The sequence below is a fragment of the Hoplias malabaricus genome, chromosome 13, assembly GCF_029633855.1.
Source record: "Hoplias malabaricus isolate fHopMal1 chromosome 13, fHopMal1.hap1, whole genome shotgun sequence".
Taxonomy (NCBI): Eukaryota; Metazoa; Chordata; class Actinopteri; order Characiformes; family Erythrinidae; genus Hoplias; species Hoplias malabaricus.
Window position 1 is genome coordinate 29,609,234 of NC_089812.1, and position 14,140 is coordinate 29,623,373.

At 33.5% G+C, this 14,140-nt stretch overlaps 1 protein-coding gene across 1 annotated transcript; it reads right to left on the bottom strand.

Moving 5' to 3' along the window:
• Nucleotides 1–85: 85 nt before the first annotated feature.
• On the bottom strand, nt 86–14,140 carry lat (linker for activation of T cells). Its single transcript, XM_066642650.1, has 13 exons — nt 13,727–14,140; nt 9,924–10,028; nt 8,669–8,702; nt 7,945–7,973; nt 7,459–7,513; nt 5,022–5,068; nt 4,162–4,206; nt 3,458–3,512; nt 2,994–3,055; nt 2,523–2,582; nt 2,376–2,429; nt 2,146–2,223; nt 86–1,277 (listed from the first exon to the last, which is right to left on the bottom strand). The coding sequence occupies exons 2-13, from the start codon at nt 10,024–10,026 to the stop codon at nt 1,255–1,257; spliced, it is 645 nt and encodes a 214-aa protein (XP_066498747.1). The 5' UTR covers nt 10,027–10,028; nt 13,727–14,140; the 3' UTR covers nt 86–1,254.

The window sequence follows — 14,140 nt, forward strand, 5'->3', positions numbered from 1 at the left end:
ATATGTGTGTGTATATATATATGTATGTATATATATATATATATATATATATATATATATATATATATAATACACACACAGACTATTCATATCTCTTTAACTGCGCTCACAATTCCTAATAGAATGTTTTACAATCTCTGCAACAGGAAAGACGATTTTTTAAACCTGTTGATGGAAATGTTGAACACAGCCAAAAGTAATATGTCCAAAATATGTGATCATGCTCCAGTATAGGTTAATAATTAACTGGAGTCAACATCACTGAATATCGTGAGTGCGCGAGGTTGTGTAGGAACGATCAAATAGTATTATAGCACAAAATATTTACCTAGAGTGTCTTGAGAGTTTAATTGCTCTACATCAAAGTTATGATGATTTAATTGTTTAATGATGGGTTTGAGATAAATTATACATAAAAATGACAATATTTGCATTTTAGATATTGAGCATTGAGACACCTGGTTCTCACCCACTGTAAAGAAATGTGTATGATTCTCTTCAATGAACAACTTTCCAGCTCATTCATAAAAATAATACAGAAATTTAAAAAAAAATTAAAACTGAAGTGATAGATTTCATTTTGCCATTAACCTGTTACCATGAACATGTCTTTGCATTTTATATAAAGTGCATTTTATGTAAGCAGATAGATCCAGTAATTCCAGAGGGTAAAACAGATCTACTGAGGATCAACAGAGAAACCGTTTTACATTTTTGTAAAATGTGATTTTAACACATTTTATTAATTCTGAATTCCATTTAATAACACAGTAAATGTCATCATTTTGGTTCCTCTTTCCCAGTGCATGGTCAAAATCATCTGATTTGGCAAAAGAAGAGCTTGGTGGTGCATTATTTATTTCAGTATGATACAAAAAATCTAACAAACAAACAAACAAAAAAAAAACCTGCAGCAAAGAAAAGCTCTATTTTACACACAGTAATGAATATCAGCTGATTTCAATGTAATTATGGAATAAAAAGCGAGAAGTTGTGCATGAAATCAAATAAGTCAGGAAAACAAGTCATTTAAAAATTCTCAGGATTTGTCAGCGAATCCTGTCAACAGGACTCTGAATAATGGTAAATGGTAATAAGAAATTGGTAATATGGATTCCCTCACAGGACCCCATAGGATGTTTATTCAGTCCAGAACGCATGATGTTTAAACGTTGCTTAGAAAACATGTTAAAACCTCCTTTGTTTATGTTCTCTGTGATGAAATTAGTTTTCATCATGGCTTTCTCAGCTGTTTTAAATGATCAAGTGGAGGTTTCCTAGAAGAAAACGAGAGAAAGAAGGCAACAATAAATAGAATTTATTAATCATTATGCATATACTTGCTATTAAGTTCATACATTGTTTCCCTGGGTAGATTATCAAAAATATTGCCATCGTCAGGTAATCTTGTATCACCTTTTTATTTTTCAAATTGAGAACACCAGCAACCACTGAAATTGTTTACATTTCATCATGAATAACCTCATGGAAGTGGTGTTTTCACACTGATTTCATGCCATGGTTTGATTCTTCCTTTTGTCATTACGAAGACATAAGGATTAGTTCTGTGTTGCTAGTTCTTTAATTATTTTTGTTCAACTTCTCCATTCTCAGTAATAATATAAAACCTTTCTGCTTCACACGGGTACACATACATACATAAAACATTTATACAAATACATATAGTTTCCACTGGGGGGAAAACAACAACAACAACAAAAAAGCACTTCTCCAAAATTAACCATTTTCAGGAGATTCTCAATTTTCAGTGGAAAGTCTGTAGACCCATTCTTCCTGAAATTATCTGGGGGGGTTTTTCAAACAGCGAAATGATATAAGAAAACCAAAACATAGAGGATACACTTTATATACTTAACATACATATAATTTCTTTATACTTGTCCAGTCCAATAACGAGTCAACATTTTCACATAATTTGTCTCACAATTTTTTCAATAAGTAATATTTAAATATGTTAGCATAGCATAAATATTGCTGCAATTTAAAGTAACATTCCTGTGCATAAAAAGAAGTCAGAAGCCCAATCACTGAATCATCCGTTTGTTAAATATCTCTCCTCATACACTGATATGAAAATACAGTATTACAACCAACAATGAAGTATCAGAAAGAATGTTGTCTTACCTTGGTTTGGTGCATTTACGTAGTCTGAGCCGTCAGGGTTGTCACTGCTATTACTGTCATAGGATCCAACAATCAATCCTAAAATGTTGAGACCACAGGAAGAATAAAGAAAACTCCCACAATCTACCTTTACACACAAAAGCCTCCAAAACAAAAAGTAATCATAATTTATGAATACAAACACTGTGGAGATGAAATATAACAGTGATATTAAGCAGCCATAAATATACCTGGGGTTAAGATTCCTGGGCCCTTACAGTCTACGTTGATATACTCTTGACTCTCTGCAAACACATCCATGTATTTAGGTGCAACAACATAAAATATATCTTATAATATGTGAATTTGGCCTGTTACTGGTTTAGCCTGTGTCCTACCTGTGTCACTCTCCTCTTCATCAGATTCAGGTTTCTCAATAACATTCTCATAATTTTGTCCTAGTAAGTGAACAAAAATCCCAAGCACAATAAACACCACAGAACTCTGGATAACTATATGCTCTCATAACTCCAGAGCAATTTTGAAGATGCTCTTATCTAGAGCAACTGATAATTTTACATTGATTTTGTTTTATTAGTGTAGAGTTACATATGGCTCTGCCCAGTCTGAATCCATATCTACTAAACTTTTTAAATGCCAAAGACTAGTAACGATTCCACACGACTGCATTTGCTTATTTTTATCCAAATATGTTCAGCTCTGTCTTAAATACAAAATATATTTATTTCAATAATGTGGGGAAGATCATGACAAATCACTATCAGAAAAAAGTTCTATCCAGGTCAATATAGACTTAAACTCATTCAGAAAGGATGTAAAGAGAAGATACAGATATTCCCTCTATTCACCTGAATTGGCAGAAGAGGCCAGACTGGGCAGGGACTGACATGTGTCATCTGGTAACACATCCCTAAAACAGCAACACAGAACTTAGTGTCATGAAATTTTTGGAACAATGAGAACATTTATATAAAATGATTCACACTGAAGAACGTATAAATCGAAGGGCTGCAATAAAACTATACAGTAAAAATAGTAGCTGAACTATGACTATAATCTGCTGTAGATTAAGACACTTGCTGTAGGTAGATATTTAGTCAAAGCCCTTTGTTCTTGTTTTTTTAAAAAATGACTTTTTTTCCTCACAAAATATTGAATGCTTTTACAGTAGTTTAGTGATTGTAGTCATATACATATACATTGTAGTCATTTGTTTGTTTTTGCTAGATGATTATTCTGAGATTGCAATTTTGTTTAAGCGTACTTGAACTGTTCCTAAAAGCTAATATTGTAAAAAGTGAGATGTTCTTACAGATAGTCTGGCATTTCTTGGTTCTTGTCAGGAGGAAATTCATAGCCATTTTCATCTAAACACACAAAAAAGTCAAAATAATTTTTCCCTTTACATCTACAAGGTGGATCTAAATGGTAGATGTGCCTAATAGAGTGGACAATGAGATGACAGTGTTAAAGAATAAACATATAAAATTAAATGCAATTTATTTATACAAACACACAGACACATACAAAACATAACCTAGCCTTTTTAAGATTACTTAACACGTGTGTAATGTTTTATACACACAGTTACAGCAGAAACGTCTATGACAGCTACATTACTTCATAGATCCGATGCGAAACTACATGGTAGAACTTCAGCTCCCAAAATAAAGGGATGGGTTATCTGACTGGTAATAATTAGAGGGTAACACTTTACAATAAACGTACATTCATTAATGTGATAAAGCAATGTTTAGTTTAATTTTCACCCAATGATTGTAATGATAACATATTTTTGGGTCATATACATAGTTAATTAATGTGGTTCAGTGTATATTAATTAAAAATAATTTAAGACATTTCATAAACATTTTATAATGCTTAATAATGTTATCATTAATTATGCACTCTGTTATAGAATTTGATAATTTATGGTAAAAGTTAAATTTTTTAAAATATCCAAATAACTACGATAAACCAATATTCAAGCAAAAAGGAATAAAGATGTTTAATTACTTTTTTCCTCGCCCTCCTGGTTGACATAATCAGTCTGACTTTCACCTGTAAAATGTAAAGATTATGGCAAAAAAAAACATCACACACTGTGTGTTCAGATTATGAAACACTGCAGACTCTACCTTCCTGTATAATTTCCTGTGTAACTATAAATTGCAGACATTCTTTCATTTTCATTATATGTTTATTTGATTTAAAGCAACACGCCACCTGCAGCAGTGCATTACAGTGGTTTTACCTTAAAGGTGTGGTTAAAAAGCCTTAAACCTACTTAACTAAGGTCAAAATGCTAGGCACAGGCTCCAGTTATTTTGAATTGTTTTGATAGCAAAGTACAGTATGCTAAAATACCAGTGTTCAGGAAGGATGCTGTAACAATTCACTAAATACATAGTTTATTTCAATATAATTCTATACATTTATTAGTGCAGCTGAAAATAAGCCTCATATGCTGTCTATAATACAATGCTGTTAATTTTTTACTATTTTTGATTTATTGGAGCATTATTAAATCATATATATGGATTACTTTGATATACATACTTTTATTCTTTTTGCAATAATAAGCCTAATAATAATGTGTACATTTACCATTTCACATCTATAGGAGCTATATATCTAATGGCATTTGGCCTAGATGTTCCTGGGGGTCCAGGTTTTATTACACATATCAGGAATTTGAAAATAACTTGATCAGTTTGTATAGTGGATCATTTAGCTCCAGGATAAGAAGCTTTGATATGTAAAGCCCCTGGGATTTTGAGTGGTTAATCTTAATACCTAATCAATACATCTAATCAACCTAATAAACCTAATCAAAAAAATAATGTCCTGAGGCCTAGTGACCGCAGTAAACTCACCGTCAGAAGGACAAACAGAGATACGCCTTGGGTCAGCCATTGATGGACTGGAAACAACAAGAGTTAGTGAAAATATCTGTATGTGATCCAAATATTTGAAGAAATAGAAAAACATTCTAAAAGACTTTACAAAAGTTAAAATAACAGGACAGTCATTGTCCACCAAAAATTGGAAACAGATTTTTTCTTTTATCATTTACATTTTTTTCTACAATCCCTTTTCCGAATAAGGTGTAATATTTGGTAAAATACAATAAAAATAGAAAACTAATTTTAATAAATCTTTTAAAACTATATTTAACTGACAGATGTACAAAGAAAAATGTTCAATGTTTTCATTGCTTAACTTGATTTATTAATTAATTAATCTGATGCCTGCAACGCACTCCAAATGTGACTGTGTCACATCACATTTTTTATTTATACATTTTTCCGTTTATTATACGTTTTAGACGTAACAACATCTCCAACCCAGTCTACCTCAGTTCACATATTTACACTTTTTTCGACATATTATTCAAATCTTTTGCTTGATACAAGACTTCATCTGTTCAACTGTCCATGATCATTTCTGTCTGATTCTCCTTGTCATGACACACTTGAGACATATCTGTATTAAAGGAAGGTCTGTCAAGCACACGTATTGTGTCTACAAAGCCTTAATGTTGTAGCATGTCTGAAATGAGGCCTGGTGTATATATGTATATAACAGATATAACAGATGTTTTCCTCACATAAAAGAGTTTTGTGTTGTTTTTCTTGATACAGCAGCATATGATATATTTGTCTTTCACGATGTTGATCATGTCAGATGTTAGTGTTATAAATGTGTGCTGTATCTTTGTCGGGAGACTAGCAACACTACATGTTTATCACGGATTATTCTTTGTTTGCATCATTGCGTCAGTTCAGAGGCTGTCGGGAGGCGGGTCAAGAAACTGTCAATCATGGCTACCAAAGTGTATGTGTGATGCTGGTGGTTTTGTGTCTGAAAAGAAAAAAAAGGGAAAATGATAGTGGACCCATTCCTGGGTGTTTCGAAAGGAAAGAGAATGTGAGTTAATTTCCTCAGTTTTGCTTTTCCACAAGACAGCAGCAGCAGCCTCCCTCCTTCTCTTCTCCATGTTTACAGATGTCATATGAAATATTAGACTAGGTGAAGAGATCCAAAAAATTCTAACATGCTCTACTTTTCCTTGGGGAGTTGTGGGGCATCCCAGATGCCACACTGCTGATCGCACTACACGACTGCTACTAGTCCCCAATGCTCTTATTCAGTCCCACGAAGATGACAAAATCTGGCTAAATTCATGTAGTCTGATCCCAGCATTAAGTGACTGTGGTTTTCCTAGGTGTCCCCATGATTATGAAGCTGTCTGAGGGCTTGAAGGTCATGAATTATTAATAAAGGTTTCTGGCCTTTCCTGACATGGACTGAGATATTTCCAGTTTTCCTTTTAATATTATCTCAGATAGATGAGAGATCTAAGTTCTTTTTCTACCCTTATTTTGACCCTCGCCAACCATTTTTTTAGGGTATTGCTGGCATCAGATTTGAAATTTGTTTTAATTTTATAAATGTTATTAATTTTGTAAGTGAAAACATTATTTTTACTTTTGTCAAATGTTCAAGAGAATTACATATTCTTGCTTTAGTGCAAATTACAGTGTCCCAGCTTTTATGATATGTGGTGGTATAAAGTCCAAATTAAGATTAATAATGCTTCGCAGTGCTCAGGTTAATAAATTTATGCTCCATAGAGAAGGCCCTCTAAAACGGGCCATTATTTTAAAACATATTTAATCCGGAATTTCTGATGCATCCTATAATCGATAAGATCAATAAGAAGGTGAAGAATCAATGGAGTTAGTGACATATTTGCTTCTGTGAAGACTGAATAACTTCTAGAAAAGCATTGGAACATCTCATCCTGCCTTCAACCCTGTCAGAGGTATTGCATTTTATAAATGAATCAACATTCAATCATTTTCCTTCAAGGTTTAGTAAAGTTTTAACTTTTCTTATAAACCCTACCAAAGTGTTGTATTCACTAGTGGGAAACGTGATTTTTCTATGCGCCTTGAATTTCCAGGTTGCAACGTCATGTTGCCAAAACACAGAGAACAGCAAAGCTTTCAAACTCTGATCAAATACAGCGTTCAGGCAGCAACTGTGTTTATCATGGCATCCATTGTTCCCTAACCTTAAGTCCATTGAATGTACATCAAGTCATATTTACAGGAGAACCAAGGAGAACTTGAAGGCAGCATTAGAACATCTAGAATCTATAAGTGCAGGAGCTAAAATGATACACAATTCAACTTATGGCAATATATATATTCAATTCCCTACAGAGACGTATGTAGGTGACATGTTGTCTTATGAATACTAGACTTCAGTATCAAATTTTCATCAAGTATTGTGAGTTTGTCTTACATTAAAACTTGTGGAGAAGTGGGAGTGATGAGGCTACCGGACATATTCTCTCCATCTACGAAAGAGACAGAAAAGTGACTATTCTCAGTATTATTAAAATAACTGAAATTATTTTCATGATTTTTAATCAGATTATACATTTTATTAACAAACTCATTTAAATATGACATAAGCAGCTGCCCAGATACAGAAACGCTACAGGTGTGCTGTTGTGTATTGTGTAAAACTCAAAACTCAAACTTTTGTAAAACTTTGAGAATAAACCTCTAATAAAATTAACACATTTAAGCTATATCAAAGACACTATCAATATTGATTTTCTTGATGTGCCCCAAAATATTCTCTCTGATATTTTAATTGCATAGTATTATTAGTAAAATTATTAGTAAATGTTATGAAGGCAAATATGCATATAAAAAGTGATGCTATAATTATGAATGGATGAATTAATACATAAAGACAGAAATAAGAAAATTGTGTATTTACATGTACGAACGACCGTAAATCCTGGGTTCCTATAAGATCAGAGACATATAAGTTAGAGACAACACCCATATACAGCTACACACACACACACACACACACACACTAAAGACAAAACACCTTATGTTCAAGATATAATATATGGCTTAAAGTTTGTGGACACCTGCTCATTAAAGATGACTTTTGACATAACAACTAATAATAGGTACATTTTCCCCCGTGATGAAGTAAGCTGGGGAGCAGGTATAAAAGTGATCAGGCGCTGCTGTTGGATGACTAGTAATAGATTATTCAAAAAAAGCCACACCAACCATCTCGCAGGTATTAGATGTCACTTAAATTACTCCAGAGAACACAGTTCTACAGCTCCACAATCTTATGTGGGGAGGCTTTACACCTGTAGCTGTTGGCTTTGGGCATGGTCACCTTGGGCATGGTGCAGCTGTTTCAAAACATAACCTTTCATTTTGTGCATGTTTATAGAGAGTACTCATCTGTGTATACACAATGTCTTTATAGAGGGCAGCTTAACATAGCTGAGCTAATTATAAGAGATGTCCACAAACCTTCAGACATACAGAGTAAAAACATTAGATCAAATGGTTGTAACACTGTGTTAAAACCGGCCATTAGGCACGAACACACAAAGAATGCATCAGCAGCAGTGTCAGCAGTATTCTGCTGTAATGGTAGAATTAGAATGAGAAGTAGCAAAAGCATTTCTTACAAGTCACTGGGTGGATAGTGCTGCGTTATGAATTCTAGATTTAAAAAAAAAAACATTATTACACATTATTGTACATTACATACAAATATATACTCAAAATACACTTCCTCAAAATATACAAATGAATATGTTTTTTATTCTGTAATAAATGACCAAGGTACACATTTTTTGTCATTTTGCTAGTCATCAGAACAACTGGTGAACCATCGACAGGGTTATACATTCCCAAGACATTCCCAAGACCCATTAATGTGCAGTGAAGTGAATGGGGTTTTACATGAACATGCAGCTCCATACACAGCAAAAAGCCACACACAGGTGTAGCACAAGAGTTTGTGCTACAGTTGCACTAATGTGGGACTCAAACAGATATGTTAACCTACTCTCCTCTTGCCCATCAATGGGTACCCATTGCACACTCTCAGAAATCAAGGTACTGTACAAGTACATTATTATCACTAAAGGTACAAGCAGTTTAAATGTATCTTTAAAAGGTACAATAGTGGCTTTTAAAGATTCATTACATACTCTTCTCCAGAAGGAAACATTTTTTTAGCTTTTATTATAGAACTGTGTAAAAATAAAATAAATATAAAAAGTATTTTAAATTGGGCACATGAAACTAACATAACTTAAATATCTACAATTAATATAGAATAAGATACGATTATATTCCCAAGCTAAAAGTACTGAATATGTACCATTAAGGGCAGCACTATAGTGACAGTTATTCTTGCACTGTCAACATTGTTATATATGAAAGGCATTTAAAAGGAAATATAGGTTCAATATTTAAACATAAATATTTTCAATGTCAGATTTATTTAATGTTATGGCACTTGGTAGACATTCTTATACAGAGAAACTCATCATTTTAATCCTGTTACATTAGTGGGCTAATGCTGAATTAGATGTCTTGCCCATGGACTTTGTGGAAATCAAACAACATTTCAAAGAATGTTAAATGTACTTCAGACCTTTAAAATACTAGAAGCTATAAACCAACAGATAATACATAACCTGTATATAATGTATTTGTAATTTAATATATTAATTATGAATGAATTATCTAGCTTAATATGATCACACTGGAAGCATTTTGAACATGTGTGGAATTAATTTGGCTTTATATGGTTATGTCTTGGGAAAGGTAGTGTGTATATCCTGTCAGTGATGTCTATGTGTCTTATTGCAAAGACAGTGGTTGTATTATCCGGTGATGAAGTGTGTGCGTACAAGATATGTGGTATCTTACTTGTTTGGCTGTTTCCTTTGCAGTTTAAGCATAGAGTGGTTAGGATGATGATGGACAGAATAACTGCTGTCCCCACTACACTCAGCACAGCAGTGGAGTCCATTCCTGAGGAGTCAGGGACAGTTTTTATTCTTTAAATTTTGAACCTCAAAATAAACATTTGTACACTGAGGATCAGTTCACATGGAGAGTTTGATCATCTGTGCTAGAACCTTCCTCAGAGGAAAAACAGCCCCTTATATTTGGCATTCTGTTCGGTGGAAACCAATACTCTCTAAAAGAACAAGAAAAAGGCAGCCGCAAACTGTTCCATAAAAGGCCTGTGATTGATACTATGGAAGAAACGTTTTTAGTTTCCAGAAACACACTGTTTGAAAAATGTATCATTGTGGTTATAACAAAAAGATTTAAAAAGAACCCTTTAATTGGAACAGAAACGTACAGATTTTTTAAGCCTTTTAAGGGTTCTTTACGCTGAAATGTGGTCACTGCCAGAACAAAACATATTTCCAAAATGGTATTTTAACAGGAGATGAACAAAACCTTGCATGCACTGGACAATCTGATTCAAACTGTTATCTGTTCTGATACTAATTCTGTAAAGCTGCTTTGTGACAACGTCAGTTGTAAAAAGTGGTATATAAATACATTTTGATTGATTGATCTCAAGGTTTAATGAGAGCGAGCCAGTATTTTCAAATTATGCTAAAATAAATGAAAGATGATTAAAATAAAAATATAACATTCTGTCCTTACCATTAGGGTTTTTAGGTTCTTTAAGCTTTATAAAGTCCACGCTCACCCATTTCTAAAAGATTCTGTAGTTTTTCAGCTCACGAGAATTAGATGTTGAATTTAGTACACATTTTTTAGGTAAAAAAATGCCTGGTTGGTTTTAAAGATGAATTGGTGTTGATACATTTTGGGGTAACACTAAGTTACAGCCCGCTAATTACTGGGTAAGTACAGAATAAGTACCTGTTAAGTAAGCCATAAGATAAACTAAGTACTGAGTAAGTAAAGGGCATGATACGAGAAATGTGGGGTTATTACTGGTATCTTACAATTCATTTAATCATTTCCTCATTAGTCAGCTATGTACATATAATGCCTGAATACTTATAGGCTAAACAGTGTAAAATATCTAGTATATGATGAAAATATATAAAGTATATGATGATGATTATTGCGGTAAATCACATGTCCTGAACCTAATGAGTACAAAGCACCTTGAAACTCTGCTAGTGCCTTTAATGGAAGTAACTGACCATGTCCTTCTCTGTAGGTGCACTGTAAATCATTTTAAAGAATCTATATTTACTTTCAGAAACACAGTGAATTCAAAATAATAGCTGTATTCCTTATTTATAAAAACAAATGACAGTAATAGTCACTTGTATAAACCGTCTTACTTTTAATTTAATTTTGTAATCTATAATTATGCTGAGAAGTACAATTGGTTCGGAACATAGTTACATGCCTTATATTTAGAGTGTTTGTAAGATATACCAAGTAATAACTACATATTTCTAGCATCACACCATTTACTTACTCTGTACTTACATTTTCTTACACCTTACTTAACAGGTACTTACTCTGTACTTACAGGGTCCCTTATGTGTAAAATGTTTGTGAGACACCCAGTAATAAACACATGTTTCTAGTATTATGCCCTATACTTACTCAGTACTTATTTTATCTTACACCTTACTTAACAGGTACATACTCTGTACTTACCCAGTAATTAGCGGGCTGTAATTTAAAGTGTAACCCATTTTGGGGTAGTATTTGTCAGCATTTTATTTTTGGCATTTTGACCACCTTATTTAAGAAAATTTAATTTAATGAGGCTGAGCCAATTTTCACTTAAAGAAAAATAAATTTCTTAAAATTTCTCACCATCTTTTCCACTTTATATATATATATATATACTATATTAGTTTTATCAGAATATTTGATAAAAATATCACTTTGCTTTATATCATTTTGTCAAATTAAATCTTTTTCTAAATATGAAATAACATCCGTCTTTCAGAGGAAAATGATTTCTATTACATTTCAACACATCCTCAAGCTGATTAATCTTATTTGGCATCAGTAGGGCTGCACAGAAACACCAGTATATAGTCACACAATTTGCTGCTGTGTGTGTGTGTGTCTGTGTGTGGTTGCATTCACTGCCAGGAAACGGATTTCCTGTATTTTGCAGTTAGATGAAAAGAAAACAGGAGAAAAAGGCAGATTCTAAAAGTTTGAGTGGGCCTCTTTTTTACACCTCCATTTGCAGAACTTCTCTTAGCCCCAAACCCCAAAAACCAGTCTTCTCCATTTCATATCAACACATTTTCTCTCACCATAAACTCTCCACATTAAACTCAACCTGAAACTAAGCCTACATTAACCACAGAGCTTCGCTTACCAGAGTCAACATTTTACTGTTCGTTAATGACATGAAAGAAGGCTAAAGAAATTAAAGTCTTAGTTAATAACAAAGACACATTAGTGGTTTATCTGTGATTGGGACGTCCACTGAGAAGTTTGCATATTGTCCAGAAACGAATACAATTACACTTGCTTTGATTTGGGTACCATAAGGAGGAAGGAAAGTGTGAAACGAGGTTTCCTTAACAGACCAATCTGTGGTTTACCATTACGAGACTATTTGGCCACTTTTTTATACCAAAGGACATTAGGACACCTAGATGTTCTGATTAAACAAAGCAAAAATGAAGACAAGATGGAGACTGAAGAAGTGTAAAAAAGCTAGAGAAAATGGCGAGGTGATGACGAATGACGAGAATGAGGCACGTCCTTGAGGACTGAACTAAAAGGACAATTATGAGGCTGTTACAAAGAAGTGTCATACCTCATGGTTTTCTGATTAACTGAACATTTTCAGAGAATGCTAATGCTGCTGGCAATATACATCCCACTTTCCTTCATTATTAGCCATATTAGCATAACTGACTGACCTAGTGCCTTACAGCAGGGCTGCCCAGGTGTGACCTGTGAGAATGACCAGATTTCACCACAAAGCTGCCCTCACTTTCCTAACATTCCATTAAGCCTTGAATGGCAATATTAATAAACTATGCTGTATTTCACCCAAAAAGCAGAAGAACAAATATATCGCTGGAAGACAAAACAGATAAACAAGCAAAGAAAAAACTGTATTTTCAAAATCATACCTTTACAGGAAAAAAACAAGAAAATAAATTATAAAAATATTGAATGGAAGCTGAAATTAAATGAATGTTAACATTTGATTTCAGCCAATTCCAGTGTGTTGTACTGAATGTTCAAAATGATGTAGAAAAATGATAAAACAACAAAATTGGAGATATTACATTTTGTTTTGACATCGAAAATGATTTAATAAAATATAGTTACTTTCTGTACATGGAACATATTTAAATATGACATTTTATGCACAAAATTTTAAAATGGAAACTAAAAGTAACAGAACGATTTTCTTTGCAGAGTACATTCAGAAAACAAAGCACATAATATGATTGGGATATATTTCTATTTTTTTTTTCTTTTTAAATTGAAATTTTCAAGCAAATATGTGAAACCATTTTAATAATTTGTTATGTTGCCCAATATTTTGCCTATTTTCCTACCACAGACATTGTTCAATAACTCCTTTAGACTCAACGTTTTGGCACTCCTGGTTTAGTTATCGCATTGCAAGTTGGGCAGATTCTTGAGCCTCTTAGCTCAATGTGTGTGTGTATGTATGTATGTATATATATATATATATATATATATATTCATTAACTTAATCACATAAACAGACTTACCTGCACTGCAGCAGCAACTGTGAATCAGGGTCCAGAACTAAACTGTAGGACCAGTCCACGCATACACGCACACTCAGACAAGTCACTGGCCAAATTCACACCTTGCTCACACCCTAAGTTTCACCATCCTGGTTCACCCACACACCAAATCTTTCTCTCCCTTTTCATCTATGTTCTAAGCCTTGGCCTCTCTCTCCGTCTCTTTTTCAGCACTTCAGTGTAAAAGGGCAACTAATCATTCACACTGCTCAATCTACAAAAGTAACTCAAGGTAAGCATTAAATCTACAAACATGCGCTCAAACTTAACCCTACATTTAACTCAGAAAAGAGCATTGAAGAACTAGGCCATCCCTGACTTACTCTGTCATTCTATATCTGGGTTTCTTTCCTGTGGCTGCTCTTGCTATGCTGG